At 48.1% G+C, this 18,507-nt stretch overlaps 1 protein-coding gene across 5 annotated transcripts in view; it reads left to right on the top strand.

The window, feature by feature from the left end:
* Positions 1 to 18,507, top strand: part of RABGAP1 (RAB GTPase activating protein 1) — a 3,038,993-nt gene that overhangs the window by 552,376 nt on the left and 2,468,110 nt on the right. For all 5 annotated transcript variants that reach the window (XM_069609645.1, XM_069609642.1, XM_069609641.1 and 2 more), the window contains one exon: positions 9,429 to 9,577. In XM_069609645.1, the coding sequence (XP_069465746.1) occupies positions 9,429 to 9,577 (149 nt within the window). The remainder of the gene's footprint in view (positions 1 to 9,428; positions 9,578 to 18,507) is intronic.

The raw sequence follows: 18,507 nt of genomic DNA, 5'->3' as shown, positions 1-18,507 counted from the left end.
GGAGGAATCGTCACCAAACTTTGCAAAAAAAAGCATATTGCCGGCTCTGAATTTTTTTCTCCAAGTTGGGGGAGGTTTTGTGCAGGGGGGAGGGGAGTTATAGAGGTGACCCCAATTTTTTTTTCCTTAGACTGAATGGGAAAAAACTACAGGCCAAAGGGCTGGACGGATTTTCACCAAATTTTCGGCAGGAGCGGGGGCTTGGGTCTGAAAGCGTGCTTATGTGTGGTTGGTGTTCATCCAAACAGTACTTTTGTTGCAAAGAACTGAAATGCACGTCCCAAAAAATTAGTGATATCTGGGTCCGCTCCGTGGACCCATTTCCCTATTTGCTCCACAGACAGAAGTGTCATTGGCTTGCGGTACGGCGTGCTGTCGGAGAACTTTGGACGCGGCCGGTGGTTGGCTGGAGGGAAGCTTGCTGTGCATCAACACTTTTTGGGAAACGCTGCCATGGTGTATCGGAGGACAGGGCGGCGGCGGAAGGGTCTGGAAAATGTACCTTTTGCCATGTGTTGGCAGCAAGAAGGGAGGGAACTGGTGGGGGAATGAGAAATGGTTCATTTGACATATGTACATAGGTGGAAGGAGACGGAGGAGTGCCTGCAGTATTCGTGCGTATTGTGCCAATTTGCGGGTACCTGGACAGGCGAGTACTTGGTGTGGCGATTGGAGGCAGCTGCCGTAACAGACTTATAGCTTCTGCCGCAACCTGTTTGCGACAACCTATTTTCGTGGTGAGTGGTGGCAGCTGAATTGCAGAAGGGGAGTGAATTGCACAAATGCAGGGTTTGGTGGGAGCGCGGGTGGCTGTGCTCTACGGACGGTATGCAGTAGTTTGGCACATGGTGGCATGCATGGGTGAATGAAGTTGCGGTAGTTCTGTTGAAGGATTAGACTATTGGGTGCATGGCTCAAGAGCGTAGGGCTTCAGCATACCCACCGCAGGAACGCATGTCTGACTCTGCATCCGGTAGAGGGTGGTGCTTGCAGTGTGTGGTGTGTGCAGATTGGTTGGAGTAGGGCCGGCCAGTGTTGCGAACAGAATGTGGGTAGGTTGGCAGTGACACAGTACTTTGTGAATGGAAGTGGGTACACCCATAGTATATGAATGGAAGTGCACGGGGTGTAGGGAAGACATTGTGGTAACTGTTGCAATATGTTGCTGCATAGCTCCATTGCGGTGCGCAGGTTGGATAGGAGTGCTAATGGCAGTGTTGTGTATGTGGATTTACGTAGTTGGTGACATGCATGGTGGCATTACATTGCAGTGGGTGTGTTCAAGGCCTAGACTATTGGGTGCATGGCCAAAGGCCATGAACTCAAGAGCCTAGGACTTGAGGACACCCACAGCATGAATGCATTTTTGACTCTGCATCAGTTAAAGGGTGGTGACCTGTAAGGAATGGTTGTGGAGCACATTTTAGATGCCATAGAGCAGCAGAAGTGAGCTGCCATGTGTGTATGTTTGGTTTCGCAGGTGAGGTCACTGTTACAACATGGTAAAGTGTTTGATGTGTGGTTGGAGATGGTGCAGTGAAAAGTCATGCAGTGTTGGCACTGGGTGCAGTGTTTACATACTGTCAGTATGGAAGAGGGTATGGTTGAAGTGCAGCTTATATGTGCTTGGTTACTATGCTGTGTGCAGATTCGTTGAAGTAGGCCCAATGTTGTGAAAATGTTGTGGTTAGTGACACAATACTTTGTGAATGGCTGTGAGTAGGGGTGGTGGAGGCTGTGGTATGTTTGTGGATTATGCTAATTGCAACCTGTTTTCGTGAATGGGTGTTTTATGGTGTGGGGGAGTTGGGGTGAAGTGCTGCTACCTACGTATGTTACATTTGTGCATAATGTTAGCTGCATGGATCCATAGTGTTGTGCTCGGTGTGCACATTGGTGGACTGTTGTGTTCATGGCCAAAGGTGTGCTGGGTACGCCTCAGGATCTTTGTGGATGCTGAACTAGTGCGTCCTTTAGCAGAAGTTTCTGGTGGAGGGGCTTTGGAAGCAAAGGGACCGTGCACTGAGAGTGTTTAACGGTAAATATGGAGTGGGGTACAGAAATGATAGTGTGCGTTGTAGAGGTTCATTATGTGATTTGTGCATGCATGTTTAAAAATTTCAAAGCAGCCAATGAGGGAGTGTTGGAAAAATGCCAGCGCTTTACTGGGGCGTGACCCTCGCTGTAGCTGGGAAAGCGCACATGCCACATCCTGCCCTTCTGAGCATGGAGCCTTCGCAAATGGAACTGTGGGGATTCTCAATGAGGTGTCAAGGGTGTGGTTCACAGGAAGGGGCGGTGACCTATTAACCCAAACTTTGATGCATTGAGGTTGGCAGAGATGAATAGATGCCGAGTGCTGATAGTTGGTGATACCTTTGTGCACTATCTGCACATGTATGCCGTGGAAAGAGGCTTTGATTCTGACTTTCAGTTGGAAGGAGTGCAGGCTTTTTGGGGCACAGTGTATCAGCGGGGTTTCGGGTGCATGGATTTCCTTTGCATAAGGGTGACCTCTGTCGGTACTGTTAATGTGGTGGTCGTGCATTTTGGAGCACTACATTTGGGTTACATGCCATGCTCACATTTGCTCGCGCACTTAAAGAAGTTGATGACAGCAGTGATGCAGATGTTTCCTACTGCCAAGGTGATTTTCTCATCGATAACACCAAGAGGAGCATGGGACCTGGTGTAATTTGTCCACAGCCAGAGGTCGGGAGATCTTGGATAAACAGAAGCATGTGTGAATTTATGTGCAGTGTTGGGATGTTCTGCACGGACTATTAAAGCTTTAATAACCATCAAGATTTCCAGTGGTTCCAAGAAAATTGTATTTTTTTACCTCCATTGGCAATGGTGTTTTGTTTGCCACTCTGCACGAAGCGTTGCAGAGAATCATGTAGAAATGTAAGAGAAGCGTTCATCTTCAGACGAGCGAAATGTCAGGAGAAGCAAACAGTCAGCAAAAGAGAGAAAACAAAGAATGTATGCATGCACGTACATAACAAAAACACAACAACCACCCCCCCCTAAAAATAAGTGTTTTTACTAAAGACACAATCCCCTACCCTGTTTTACATCCCCTCCTGTTCCTAGCACGGTAACTCAGCGGATTCCACAGTACTTTGAGGATTAGACGTGCCACATACGACTCTTTTTAGGATGGTAGCTATGGCATTGGCACTGTGGAGGCTAAGCCATTGCGCAATGTGGTTGCTGGTTATGGTGTGTACACAAACACTGTGGCAGAAGGTCTGTTTGTACATAGAAATGTAGGATGCTATGGTGAAAGTGTGCAAGGTAAGTGGCAGGCATCCTGTTTGTATGCATGCACTGCACGCACTTGCTTAACGTTGCTAACATACATTCCGTGCTGCTTTTGTGGGATCGCTTTTCTGACATTTGTAGTGCATGCATTACAGTGGAAAGACCATTTTGTGAAGTGTACAAGGTACGTGGCAGGCATCCTGTTATGAATGCAGTGCGTGTATCATATGATATGATGTGATATGGTATTCTGTGGCATTTGTACGGCGCCTACAAACAAGTGTGTGAAGGCGCAACGAGGAAAGGGAGACGGAACAGAGGCCGCACAAAGACATTGATCCCACTAGGCCGGGTGACACTGAGTGCGGGAGTGAATGGGAAGAGGGAGGGCAAAGTGTAGTACACGGGAACAACAAAAAATAGCAATACGTGCAACTACGGCCGGTGCTAGCAAGTGGAAGGATAAGCGTAGACATCAAGTGGTGGCTGGACTGTTAAGGTTGCAGAAAACAGTCTCCAAGTGTGGGGGTTGGCAGAAAGCCAGTGCAGGGATGGAACTATAGGGAGGGAGGGGCCTGGGGCACAGATTACAGGGTGGGTAGGAAACCAGTGCACAATCCTTTTTAGGCAGAATGTGAGCGGGGGATAGGTGGGGAAAAAGAAGCACATGGAAAGGTTTTGAGGTGCTTCCAAACCCTAAAATGGTTCTCCTCAAGTTCCGGGGAGGCAGAGAGCCTGTTCCAGAGGGAGGCCCCACCAGAAGAAAGACATCTACCACCAACTGGTTGCGTGCAGAAGCAACTGACCCTGAGGGAGTAGGAGGCGGATGAGGGAAGAGCTGGAGCAAGCAGATATGTAGGAAGTGAGAGTGCAAGGTATTGAGGTCCCAGGGACCAGAAGGCCTTCTGCATAATGCACAAGGCTTTCATTTTATTATCTGCAGCCACTGGGAGCTATTGCAGACATTTTAGTCCAGCAGAAATACGATCCTGGCGTTCAGGCCAAGCACAAGTTGCGCTCGTTATGGATGAGTTGCTGAGGGTGCAGAGTGGAAGCTGGCAGATTTAAAAAGAGGCTGTGGCAATAGTGCAGTGTACAAAGAACCACAGCCGTGCACACACTGACCTTTTCGGAACTGACTTTGTTGGTAAGATACATTCAGTGGTGACTTTGGTGCCAGCTTTTTACGATTTATGTAGGAGGTGGGGTAGTGGGGAACACATTGCATAGCATAGTCGGAAGGAAATAAGAGAGTTCCTGTTTCGCTAATACACTGTATGATATGGGTAAATGAAAATGTTGCAAGCAAATACCATTAAAATGCCACTTCATGGTAGGAGATGGAAGGAAAACCAGTATGCTTTTCAAACACGTAATGGACACTTAGAGGTAGATATCGTGCGCAGAGGCACTTATGACAGAGTTGTAAACATACTGCCAAAAAAAATGTTCATACCTTTTTTTGTGGTGATGGGTGCTCATGTGAATGAATGTGCATGCACAAATTGTGCAATGGTTGACTGAACTTTCCACTGTATGTGCTTTCCAGTAACAGCACACTTGCAGGCTGATTTTGTAACGGTACATATGACGTCTTGTGGAGAACTGACAGTGTTAGGTGCTGACATCTTGGATGGCATTGGTGGATGCGTGTGTGCCTACTTAACAATACCCAATAAGGTGGGGTGGGAAGAGGATAGTGGAAAGGGAAGGACTGTTTGTGATTTATGGCCCTCACGATACTTTGGGATGGGCACATGACACATTCTGGGCTTCTCACCATGCTGGCCAATGGAAATGGCACTGTGGGGATTATCTAATCAGGTACTGAGGGTGTGCGTCACAGGAAGGGGCGATTATACTGGTATTCATTACTCTGCGTAGTGAGGCTGGCTGACCTGGAGAAATGCATTGTGTTGACTTTGGGTGATGCCTTTGTGATACATCTGTACACGGATGGCCAGGAAAGAAACGTTCATGGCAATTTCGGTTTGGAAGCAGTGGACGCATTGTGGTGCGCTGTCGATGACCTCAGTTTAGCCGATATGCATGCACTTTGCAGAGAACTGGCCAGTTCCGCTACTGTGCATGTTGTCGACATGCACTGTGGCGGGTTGCAATTGGGTTACTCGTCTTGCTTACGTTTGCTCCGTCGACTCAAGGGGCTGATGAATGCAGTTAAGAGGTTTTTTCCCACTGCCCAGGTGGTTTTGTCCGCCATACCACCAACAATAGTATGGACCACTTATATTGGCTGTTGTACCCAGCCAGAGGCTGGAAGGTGTCTGATTAACAGAAGCATGTCTGATTTTATGTCCGCGCGTGACATGTTTTTCTGTAACAATTACATCATTAGGTCTGCAAATGCGAAGTTCCTCCAAAACTATCAAGGACCACATCGATTCCCTGGCTCCTGCCCTGGCTGATTTCTGCAATCACTCCTTCACCACTGGAGTCTTCCCTTCCCCCCTGAAACACTCCTTTGTGCACCCTCTTCTTAAGAAACCCTCTGCCGACCCCACCTGCCTGGCTAACTATCGCCCAATCTCCATCACTCCCTTCCTGGGCAAGCTCCTGGAGAAACTGGCCATCTCCCAGCTCGATCTCCACACTGAATCTGTTGTTTGTCTTCATGACCATCAGTCTGGCTTCAGAGCTGCCAGAAGCACGGAAACTGCTCTCCTGAACATCAGTGAAGACCTACTCACCAACCTTGACACCAACACCCTGTGCGTTCTCATCTTGCTAGATCTCTCTTCCGCCTTTGACACTGTCAACCATGCATTCCTGCTCAACCATCTCTGTGATAACCTGGGTATCACTGGTCAGGGTCTGGCATGGCTGACTTCTTTCCTCTCCAACCGACCATCCCAGGTCCAACTTGGGCCCTTCCTCTCCGACATCTTTTTCTCTACCTGTGGTGTCCCCCAGGGATCGAACCTCTCTCCCTGGCTGTTCAACCAATACCCGGCACTCCTTTCCCATCTCATTGCTGCTCTCTGTCCCAACTTTCAGTGCTATGTGGATGATACCCAGCTCATTTTCAGCTACCCTCAGCCTCTGACTCCCCTTCCCTGATCTCTGACTGTCAGTAAGACTGAGATTCTACTCATCGGCACACCCACTCCCTCCTTCCCTGCACCTCACTGGCCGGCCTCTCTTGTCCCTCTTCCTACCCCCACCTGCAAGGCTAAAAACCTCAGTGTCCTCTTCGACTCTGCACTCTCCTTCTCCCCTCACATCTCTGACATCTCCAAGAAGTCACACTACCAGTTGCACCTCCTTAGAGGTATTCTTCCTTTCCTCTCCTTCCCCCAGAAGCTCACTGTCTCCAGAGTCCTGGTCCTCTCTAAGCTGGACTACTGTAACAGCCTCTATCTAAATCTGCCTGCCTCTAGTCTCCGCCCTCTGTAACTTATCCAGAACAGGACTGCGAGACTTGTCCTTGGCCTCAAGCCCAGGGATCGTATCTCTCCAGGACAGGAATCTCTTCACTGGCTCCCAGTGGCTGCGAGGATTAAGTTTAAAACCCTCTGCATTGTACACAAGGCCTTCTGGGGTCTGGGACTGCGATACCTTCAACTGTCTCTTCCTAAATATCTTCCTTCTGGAGCTCTTCGCTCATCCCCCTCCAACTCACTCTCGGTCCGTCGCTTCTCCAAGCAACGAGTTGGTGGCAGATCACTCTCTTCGGCAGAGGCCTCTCTCTGGAACAGCCTTCCTGCCTCTCTGAAACTTCAGGAGAACCATCTCCGGTTCTGGAAGCACCTCAAAACCTTCCTCTTTTGCTTCTGCTTTCTCTCCCCCTCTCCCCTCCTGAATTCCTTACAGAAACTGCACTGTGCTACCTGGCCACCCTTTCTGACCGCTGGCCCTGGTCCGTCAAATGCCCACCTGCACTGCCTCCCTGGCAACCCCTGCATCTGGGGATCGCTCTTCTGTAGTCCTACAGTCCCCCTACCAGCACTTATGTCTGCACTTCCTTGCACTTGCCACCAGCTGGCTGTTTATTGATCTTATTTATTCCACTTTCCCATGTACTGCACTTTCCCCTCCCCCTTTCCCCCGCACTTTCCTTTACCCCCTTCCCATGCACTTGCACAATCTGAATGACACCTGGCTTAGTAGGATCGTTGTCTGTCTTCCCTTTGTTCCCCCCTTGCCTCGTCGCGCCTTGAAACACTTGTGTATAGGCGCGTTATAAATGCCATATCATATCAATCAAATGGCATTTCGTTGTCGTCCATTGGTAATGCTGTTTTGTTCGCTCATCTCCAAGATGCATTCAAAAGGTTCCTGTCAGATTCTGAGGACGAAAAGAAAACGCACAACTGTATGAAACTGAAAACAAGCTTGTATAACAAAGAAAAACACCAGCTCTTTTCCGAGCCACCCCTACAAACGAAAGCCGCTACCCTGGTTGATATTTCTTCCCCCACGCACGCAGTACGATTTTCAGACCGGTGACCATGGAAATTGGACTGTGGAGGCTGAGGGATTGTGCAACAACGTTTCTGGGTGTGGTGTGTACGCAGGGGACTGTTATACAGAACTGCTAGTGTTACATGGAGAGCGCACGTGCCACAATCTGCCTTTTTCACCATGCTGGCCAATGGAAATGCAACTGTGGAAATTGTCCATTAAGGTGGTCGGAGTGTGTGTCACAGGAAAGGTCGGCCATATTTTGTTTCATTATTCTGTGTAGTGAGGCTGGCAGGGATGGCGAGACGTTCAGTTTTCATAGTGGGGTGATCCCTTTGTGCTAGATCTGCCCCAGTATGCTGTGGAAAGAGGCTTTAACAGCAATTTGAATTTGGAGGAAGTGGAGGCTTTGTGGTGCAGTGTCGCTGTCCGTACTTTTTTCCATTTGCTTGCAGAATGTTGACGAGTGGCCACTTTCGCTACTGTACACGTTGTGGTCGTGCACTATGCAGCATTACTTTTGGGTTCCATATCTTTTTCAAGTGTGTATCGTCAACTCAAAAAGATGATGAAAGTAGTGAAGCGCATTTTTCCCACTGCAAAGGTGCTTTTCTCATGTATACCACCAATTTCAATATATAACTATTCCAATTAATGTTGTTGCCAGCCAGAGGTTGGAAGGCGTCTTATCAACAAAAGCATGTGTAACTTCTTGCGTGCTGCTGGGATGTACTCCTGTGAGAATGACAATGTTGGTTATCGATATGTGCACCTTCTCAATGGAAATGGCATTTCGTTGTCACCCAGTGGCAATGACATTTTGTTTTCCAATCTACAGGCTGCACCGAAGAAGCTATTGTAAGAATGTGAGGCGAAGTACAACAAACAAAAATACTTATAAAAACCCATAAAAAATTGTTTCTATGAAAGCACCTTCAAAAATAAAATGCAAAACTGCTCTTTTGAGAGCCACCACTACAAACGACATTCCCCTACCCTGGTCATCTTTGAGGTCATGGGTGTTAGTCCTTGTAGTGCACAGTGGTAGCACGAGTTATGTTTGCGTACCATACCATAACTGGCGAATTTGAGGTTTTCCAATTTTACCTGTAACCATAACGTCCCTGTACGAACGTTTTTCCAATGAATGTCATAGGATTTTTAGTAGTGCAACTTAACCATAACGTCCCTTTAACACTGTTTTTTATTAGTATATAGATAGATATATAGATATTATTACTTACCATTGAATATTTATATTGTTCCTTAGTGTAGGACTGTAATAGATTAGTGTTATGGTTATACTTTGTTCTGTGATGCGTTAACTGGACCACACAACTATGCCCTCTTCCTCCTTATTTCAGCATTACTGCTTGGTTTATAAAGTAAATAGTTTTGCTCCACTAATGTGAAAGCCTTGCTATCTGGCATTTCCAAGTCCTAATCCAGGCAATGACTTTGAAAAACCCTCCTAACATAAACAGTGTAACTGCAGGATACAGAGGTATAACAGACATACAGTAGGTGCTCATAGGTTATCCAATAGCATGATTACAAAATCCTGGAATTTGTTTGCAATCAGAGGAGTAACTGGATATAGTTCAAGGTACCCATCAGGATTCTGAGTTTCGTTATTGAAGTCCATGTGTTTTAAAATCCAGTCATTTACAGGTGTTTATTGTACTTCGCAGATGCAAATAATTGTTTATTTTATTGTTGATCATGTTGTCTTATTCTAGGTCAGCCGGATACTTTACAGCTTTGCTACAGCCTTCAGACGATCAGCCAAAAATACGACTTGCTTGCCACCACAGACGCCGGACAGTGATATCTTTGCTTTTTCGGTCTCTTTGGAGATTAAGGAAGATGATGGGAAAGGTTACTTTAGGTATTGTCTTTAGTTTTAATTAATTGTATCCAGTACACCAATTCTCTATTTAAGTATTGTTCAGGTTAGGAATTTGTCAAATCTGGTTACTCATATGGAGTTTTAAACTAGGGTTGTTAAAGGCACCAATCTATTTCACCCCTGTAAGCCTTAAGTGTTAAACATTAAAACATGTGATGAATGTTCTTTCAGAAGTATCTTTGACTCGTTATGTTTGTAAACTGGATTATGTTGCAACGGGGCCTGGATTTCCACCCTCGAAGAGTTTTTTGCTGATAAATTTCTAAAAACCTTTTCCCCCAATTTACAGCAATAAAAAAGAGCCAGATACATCTAAACAAAATGTACTAACACCCCAAAATAAAGAAATTAACATAATGTCTGCAATAAAAGGCTATCCGAGCCCAAATGTCATCAAGTACCCATATTATTAACTAAACATGGGGGTATCCAGTCTATATATGTAGGAAAAGGCCTTCTGGACTGTTAGGAAAGATTTTCTATTTTTCTATTTGCTGTGGTCCTCCCATATACTTCTATAGGACACCCTTTCTTTTTGCTTTGAAACGTGCCCTGACTTTTGAGAGTACATTGCCACTATCATTTCAGAAATGAGAAGGATAAGTGGAAGACAACATTGGCAAAAGTAAAACTGAAAGGCACAACTTCTGGTGGCTTCCCATATAAATTATTAAAACATCTTCAAATATTGTCTTGTAATGGACATTAAACTAGGCTTATGTATTTAGTGCCCAAAATGTTCCCTCACGCAAACATAAAAGGCGAACCAGGGCAACAGCAGTGTAAACCTTTTTCATCATATAGAACAGATGGAGTGGATCAGTGCGAGGTAAAGCAATGGTAGGAGATTTCCACACGGTGAACAGAAAAGGAATTGGTCTGCTCAGTAGAAGCTCCCCTTCAAATATTAGAGGTGTAACATAGGCTTCAGGAGCACACACTCGCCATCTAATATAGAGTAGATATGCTGCAGACCGCAGTAGATAATTCTTCCCTCACATGAAACAGGAATGTCGCAGATCTCAATGGTACACACCACAGAAATGCTGTTGGTCACAACAGTAGATCTTCCACTCGCATAGAGCAGGAACCGCATGGGATGCAGCATTGCAAGCACCCCCCCTCTAAATAGGTAAATGAAGGGTCTCAACAATCCAAGATGCACTAACATAGAACAGGAACAGCGTAGGGCTCAGCAGTCCACATTCCCATCACAAAGGACATGCCCAGCCTGGGCTAAGCCAACCACATAGAATATGAATAGCAAAACTGTACTGGGAGCACCAACAACATGGAACAGGAACAGTTAATTGCCTCTGCAGTGCGAGCTCCTCTCAGATAGATAGAACGAATATATTATTGATAGTGACTAGCAGAGATACGTAGGCGAATTCTGCTTATGAAATCAGAAATGCTCCATCTGGTAGGAATTTAGTGAACCATAATTGGAAGGAATTCAACCTTATCACAAATTATTTCTGTAGCAATTCTCAGCCCCTCTACAGTTGGTTAACTTCCTAAACCATGTTGCAGAAGGAAGTGTCAATATGACAGGAGTATAGTGACGCAATACGCCTCTCATTATTCCTCAACAATGTTTGCTCATTTGAGCTCTTATCTTCTGTATATTTTTCAATTTTTAAGAGACAAACAAACCTGTCAAATTACACAGTATTGCAAACATGATGTCTTATGTGTTTTGAGGTTTGATAACAAAATTGTCTTCTGATGATTGAAAGTCCTCATTTCCTGCTACTAGTACTACTTAATGGTATATCAATGTTGTGATACGATGGCACAGAGAGACAAGTGCTCAATTCTGTACCCAATTTCATGGTGAAATGTTAGCTGCCACGAGTTAGCCCTACGTCCTTCAGTAAATGGAATATCGACTCGGAGGTAAGTAATTATAATCTCAGCGCTTAGAAGTTGGAGGAATTGTATATGAAGTGCTACATCAACATTTATTATATTTATTTGCAGTACCACTTCAGGGATAGGTTTTGCTGAGTTTCTGTTTCATTTGCAAATGCAAAAATTTCATTGTTTTGTTACAGTGCTTGCACTGCATGGAGAGTTGGGTTTTGAATGTTTTAAGTGAGGTCTCAAAGATTTTGAAGGAAGAGTCTGTGACTCCTGAAACTGCTCTACCTGAGACTGCTGTAATGACTATCACTCACTCTTGAGCAAGGGCACTGCTGCTGACCATTTTATTTTTTTTATTGAAAATGCCATTGCGTCATCAGCAGAAAAGCAGTGTACATTGCGCAGCTTCAGAAGTACAAGACGACTGTACATAAACCAGGATACAAAAGTGGGATAGATTAGATTAATACAGGTGCATTTACATTACACAGTACACAGGGGACCTCATTACGAGTCACCCGGTATGGAAATAACGGTGGCGGTAAACCTTCTGCCCCCGTTGTTTCCATACCGGGTGATCTCGAGTCCTGCAGGCGGAGGTGTCATTCCCGCCAGGTCTGACCTGCAGGTGGACGTGGAAACACCGGCACCATCACGAGATTGTGCTGGTGTTTCCATGGTCCCCATTCCCATTGAGTCCTATGGGACTCAATGGGAATGGGGATTTACCGAATTCCGCCTCCGTGATTCCTGGAATTACTAGGGCATTACAACCCCGGTGACCCGGGAATTCCGGAGTGGAATGGTAATACGAGTCCGGCGGTAACCGAGCTGGAAAAACCGGCAGGTTACCGCCGGACTCGTAATGAGGCCCACTTTCTCTTTCTAAGTGCACCAATAATTTCAACGCTATTCCATAGCAGTATATTCTTGCACTCCTCACATAATATCATAGATTTACCAATGGGTTAAGGAAGACTTTAATTATCCAGGTTGATGTTAGCTGCGTTATTCTCAGCAAGATAGCGTCTCAAGACACCAAATATCCATAGGTTTGGCTGCAGTATGCTACACTTCACAGTAGAACTCCTTCACCTCTTTTGTTCTAATCAGTTCATGTAGACATTTATTTACAGTAGATGGTATTCTACCCATCCAGCAAATTGCTATACTCTTCCATGCCAGAAGCAGACCAAGTACAATAGATTTACCAAGGAGGGATGGAAACTGAGGAGGAAGGCCCAGAAGACCGGTTAGGGGAGGTACTATAGCATCAGTGTCTGTAACAGCCACACATTTGCTGGTGACATCTGACCAGAATTTGCCAATCCTGGTGCAGGCCTGTGTCGTGAATAAAGTCAGCATCTTGTTTACATATAGGGCAAGAACCGGGTGCTGTGGGGTCACATTTTGTCCTTTTCAGTCGGGTATAATAGTTCTAGTGAGAAAAGCGATACTGTAGTGCTCAGTGTTTAAAGAAATATATCTTGTCTGCCAACATACCTTTTCCCATTACTCCTCATCGATCGTATGGTTTAATGCAGATTCACATCTAGTTTTACTCATTTCGGTATCTACTTTAAGAGTTATCATAGCCTGATTATACAGTGAGGAGACTAGGCAAGCAGTGGGGCCTGATGTCATCAAGTATTTCACAAAGGGTTGCTATTGGGCTCCATCGGGATAGATGAATATTTAGCTTTCAGTTCCCCTTTTGCATGTGCAAAGTTAAAGTGTTGGTCAAGTTTGTGGGAAAGAGTTATGAATCCTCCCTCGACTAAGAGGTCTTCAAATCTAGTGAACCTTCCATTATACAGTTTTTTTTTTTTTTTTAAAATATTTTATTGATTTTATATTTTAGAAAAACAAACGCACAACACAATACAACTGTTAATTATTTACAGAAACCACAAAAGAAAATACGAGAAAGGAAAAAAAAAAAGAAAAAAGGAAAAAAACTCCCCCCACCCCCCATCAAGCCAGAGCCGGCTCCCTTATATCCTCAGTCGGGGCACCGTCAGGAGAAAAATTGTCCGTAGGCACATCTTCAGAATTCTCAGATTCGTCCAAGCCCTGTTGTGGGTTGGTCATAAAGGCCACCAATTGTCGCCAGGCCAGCAAGGGCCCTATCTCCTCCTCGCCCCCTCTAGTGACTGCCTCAAACCAAACCACGGATTCAGCCTCCGCCCACCTCATAAGGTCCGCCCACCATAGTTCCACTCTCGGCCTGCTAGCCGATTTCCAGTTCATGGCAATCCTGCGTTTGGCCAGAACATATGCCAGGTCCCTCAGCTTGCTCAGGTGCCTAAAGTGTCTGGGCCTGGGGAAGATCCCAAGCATACATGACCAGGCAGATCCCACGTCCAACACCACTCCCCCACTTGCGAGTTTCATCTTGACCTCCTCCCAAAATCTATACACTTCCGGGCAGGCCCAAAACATATGTAGCAACCCAGCTTCCACCTCCCCACACCTGGGGCATTTTTGAGTGATCGAGCCTCCGAACCGTGCGATCTTCTGGGGAGTCAGGTAGGCCCTGTGAGTAATGTAGAACTGGAGTTGTTGGAGCCGTGCATTTCGGGACACCTTTTTATGATATCCCAGGACCCTCTTCTACTGACCCTCCGTCATGAGTTCACCCATTTCCTCCTCCCATTCATGCCTCAGTTGGGGCAACTCTTTCCCAACCTTCGTTCTGAGGAGTTCGTATATCCGTGATATTTCATGCCCACCCTCTGAGACATCATACATAGTTTCGAGGGTGGCATCAGGATCATCTGCCAGTGCCGTCTCCGGCCATCTCTTTCTTACTCGTTTTACTAGCCTGGCATGGGTGATGTACTGGCCTCTGTGCACCCCCGTCTCATCCTGCAACTTTTGGAAGTCCTGCGCCTCCCCCTCTCTCCATATGTCCCCAAGCGTGGCCAGGCCCACCGGCTCCCAGTACCTACGGACAGAGTGAAACAGTTGGGTGTCGTTTTCGCACAGGGCCACCAGCGGGACCTGCCAAGATAGTGGTTCTGACTCCCCCATCAATTTCCATGTTCTGTGCCAGACCTCCCATCCCAACCTCAACAGCCACCCTCTTCCCGTCAGTTTATTCCTTTGTAGCCACACCACCTCTCTCAGGAAGTATGGGGCCGCATCCTCACGCAGCAACCTAGATTCCGCCGAATCTTCATCAGACAACCACGTGGCCACGTACAACAGTTGTCCCGCCAAATAATATAGTTCGAAGTTGGGCAAGCCTATACCCCCCTTCTCATACGGGTTCTGGAGCTTCCACAGGGCCACCCTATTCCTGGAGTTACCCCACACGAAGCCCCTACACATACTATGAAGTCGTACAAATAGGCTCTTAGGGATCAAATACGGGACGTTCACGAAAAAATGCAGGAGTCTTGGAAGGACTACCATTTTCAGCAAAGCCGCCCTCCCCATCATGGACAGGGGCAATCTGGACCAGAATGTCATGCTGTTCTTGACCCCCTCTATGGCTCTCTCTGTGTTATGCTTGTGTACCGCCTCAGTCCGGTGGTAAATATTTACCCCCAGGTACCTAAACGTGTCGGTCCGCCATGGTATTGGCAACACAGGCAGCCTCTCCAACGGGACGTCCTTGTACCCGCCCAAAGGGAACAGGCTAGACTTCCTGGGGTTCACTGATATGCCCGAGAGGACAGCGTAATGATCCAGTACTTCCAGTACGTACTGCAGGTTCTCCTCCGGGTAGCGGAGGTACAGCAGCATATCGTCCGCATAGAGAGATATTAAGTGGCTGCCGCTGGCAGTGTTAATGCCCACCTCTCCGTATTGTTGCCGCAGGCATATCGCCAGCGGTTCCAGCGCAAGTATATATAACATGGGTGACCAAGGGCATCCCTGCCTGGTCCCCCTGCTAAGCTGCCAGGCATCCGAGACTGTGGCCCCAGTCTTGACCCTAGCCACCGGGCTGCTATATAACAACTGGACCCATCTGATATAACCAGCGCCCACGCCGTATCCCTGCAGGGCCGCTTTCAGCCAAGGCCATCTCACTGAATCGAAGGCCTTGACCGCATCCAGCGATACCACCGCCATCTCGCCCGTGTCATCCTTAGTATGGTCGATAACATGGTGCAGCCTCCTATGGTTATCACTGATATTCCTGCCTGGGACATATCCCGTTTGATCCGGGTGGATCAGCTTGCCAATCACCTTCTTCAACCTGTTGGCCAGCACCGCCGTGAGTATTTTGCTGTCCTGGTTTAGCAAGGACAGAGGTCTATAAGATCCACACTCAACAGCCGCCTTGCCTGGTTTCAGTAATGGGACAATCATGGCCTCGCGGAGGGACAACGGGAGTTCTCCCTGTTCGTATGCCTCGTTAAACAAGGCCAGCAGTGGCTGCAGCAGCTCCTGCACGTACGCCTTGTAAAACTCACCAGGCAGGCCATCCGCCCCAGGTGCCTTACACGTGGGGAGGCCCCGGATCACCACCTCCAGCTCATCAGAAGTGATAGGGGCGTCCAGTTCCTCCTGCTCCAGGTCGTCTAGGGTGGGAAGACCAATGTCTTCCAGTGTGTTCAGGATGTCCTGGCTCCTGTCCTCCCCAGTGTCCTCATACAAACGTTTGTAGAACTTGAGGAATTCCTCGTTCACCCCATCCTGAGTGTTGCGAAGACCACCGTCCTCACCACGGATCTCCTGGATAACCGCTCGGGGGGACTCACTCTTGTACAGCCAGGCCAACAGTCTGCCTGGCTTGTCGCCCCCCGCGTGCAGCCTCTCAGTGTATTTCCTATGGTTCAGTCTACATAGTCTGTCCCAAAGAGCGCTGCACGCCACCTGAAGGTCTCTCATCCTTGTCTTGTCTACCTGAGTGGCATTCTCAAGACGAGCCAGGCTCTCCAGTTCCCTTTCGGTGTCCTGAAGCTCCCTCTCGATACCCCCTTGAAGTCCCTTGGATTTAGAGATGGCCACTCCGCGCACCACTACCTTAAAGGCCTCCCACAGAGTTCCCGTAGAACGCACACTGCCCGTGTTTATCTCGAAATATTCCCCGATGGCAACCCTCAGGTCCTCCCGGAAACCCTCATCCTGCAGTGCTTCCGCCCGGAGTCTCCATGTGGGGACCCGAGGCCTAGGGGGTTGGTGTCGCCACTCTACCACCAGGGGCGAATGGTCCGACAATACTCGAGCTTTGTATTCCGCCTCCACTATTTCGCCCGCTATCTCGGCAGTTCCAAACACATAATCCAATCTCGTATATGAGTCGTATGGCGCCGCATAATGCGAATACTGCCTCTCCGTGGGGTGGAGTCTCCTCCACACATCCACCAGTCTCAAGTCTCCTAGCAATGTCCCGAGCGCCTTGGCCGCCGGCGACATTTTCCCTTTGGTGTCTGCAGACCGGTCAATTTTGGGATCTAAGACACAATTGAAGTCCCCACCCCACACCATCGCGCCCCCTACCAAGGGGCCAAGTTTGCCATAGAGGGATCTAAAGTAGGCTGCAGTATCATGATTGGGGGCATACAGGTTGAGGATGTGTACTTCCCTGTTCTCTAGGAGTCCTGTTATCGCCACCATTCTACCCTCCGGGTCCACTATCGAGTCGAGCACCCGGAACGGCACATGCGGCGCCACCCAGGTGATGACCCCTCTAGCATACGCCGAGTACGTGGCACCCACTACCTTGCCCTTCCACTTCCTTGTAACCACCTCCAATTTCTCCCTGGTGAGGTGGGTCTCTTGTAGCAGGGCTATGTCTATCCGCATCCTCTTCAGGTATAGCATGACTTTGTTTCGCTTGAGGTAACTATTGAGGCCTCGGACATTCCAGGTAACTATGCGAAGACTATCCGATGCCATCGGTTTGGTCTGTATTCAGCCCCGCCCTCCCCACAATACCCCCTTGGTCTAACACTCCGCCGGCTCTTCCGCCCTTGATCCCCATCCCCCCTCCCTGTTTTCCAACTACACACCACAGCAAACAACCCCTCCCATCCCAACAAAAGCCCAGCTCCATCCCTGGATCTCAGGCCCACCCGCGTCTGGTCTTATCCCGTTTACAAGGAATAGGACCCCGCGGGGCGTCGCCGATCTAACAGCGACCTAACTAACTAGATATATTACTATTGGGGACAAAGGAAGCCTCTTGGAGCTCGCAATCAAGTGATCACGGGTAGGCACGCCCTACGGGCCAGCCAGTCAGTACCACATCATACGCATCACATATCGTACAAATGACTATATTCAAGTCCCAATGTCTTGGCCCCGTTGCCCCAGGCGGCCCAGCCACAAGCTACTTATCTTCCGTAGTCTCTGCCTGGATGCCCAATTCTTGAGGGCTGCCCAGCGCGTCTAGCCAGTCCATCGCCTCAGTTGGTGTTTCGAAAAACAGGGATCTGCTTCTGTAGAAGACTTTCAATTTGGCCGGGCAGAGTAGCATATAGCGATGGCCAGCTTCACGAAGTCTCCTTTTCACCGCTCCGAAGTGCATCCGACTCCGCTGTACTTGTAGCGTGTAGTCAGGGTAGGCCGTAATCTTGGCCGATCCTCTGTCAATCGTTCCCCCTTTTCGAAAGAATTCAAGAATCTTTTCGCGATCACGGTAGTTCAGAATTTTCGCGATCACCGGTCGCGGGGGGGCCCCGGGAGGCGGCCTCCTGGTTAGGGCCCTATGAGCTCTCTCAACTGCAAACCCCTGGGTCAGTACCCCGCCGGTAATCTCCTGCAAAAGCATGGATTCCACAAATTCCGTAGGGTCAGGCCCTTCAGTTCCTTCAGGTAGGCCCACGATACGGATATTGTTGCGTCTGGCACGTCCCTCCGCCTGCTCCGCTCTGTCCTCCAGGTTGCCCACCCGTTGCACAAGGGCGTGTAGCTCCTTTTTATGAGCAGCGCAATCTGCCGTGTTCGTGGCCGTCTCCTTCTCGATGGCCCCCGCGCGTTCCGAGACCGCCCTCACATCCAGCCTAAGCAGATTCACCTCCTCCTGGACGGCACCGATCTTGAGGTTTAAGCCTTCCTGTAGCTCCTTCATGGCGAGGCCCAGCTTG

The sequence above is a fragment of the Ambystoma mexicanum genome, chromosome 8 (assembly GCF_040938575.1).
Source record: "Ambystoma mexicanum isolate Mex_15411 chromosome 8, UKY_AmexF1_1, whole genome shotgun sequence".
Classification (NCBI taxonomy): Eukaryota; Metazoa; Chordata; class Amphibia; order Caudata; family Ambystomatidae; genus Ambystoma; species Ambystoma mexicanum.
This window is presented reverse-complemented; position numbering and strand designations above follow the sequence as displayed.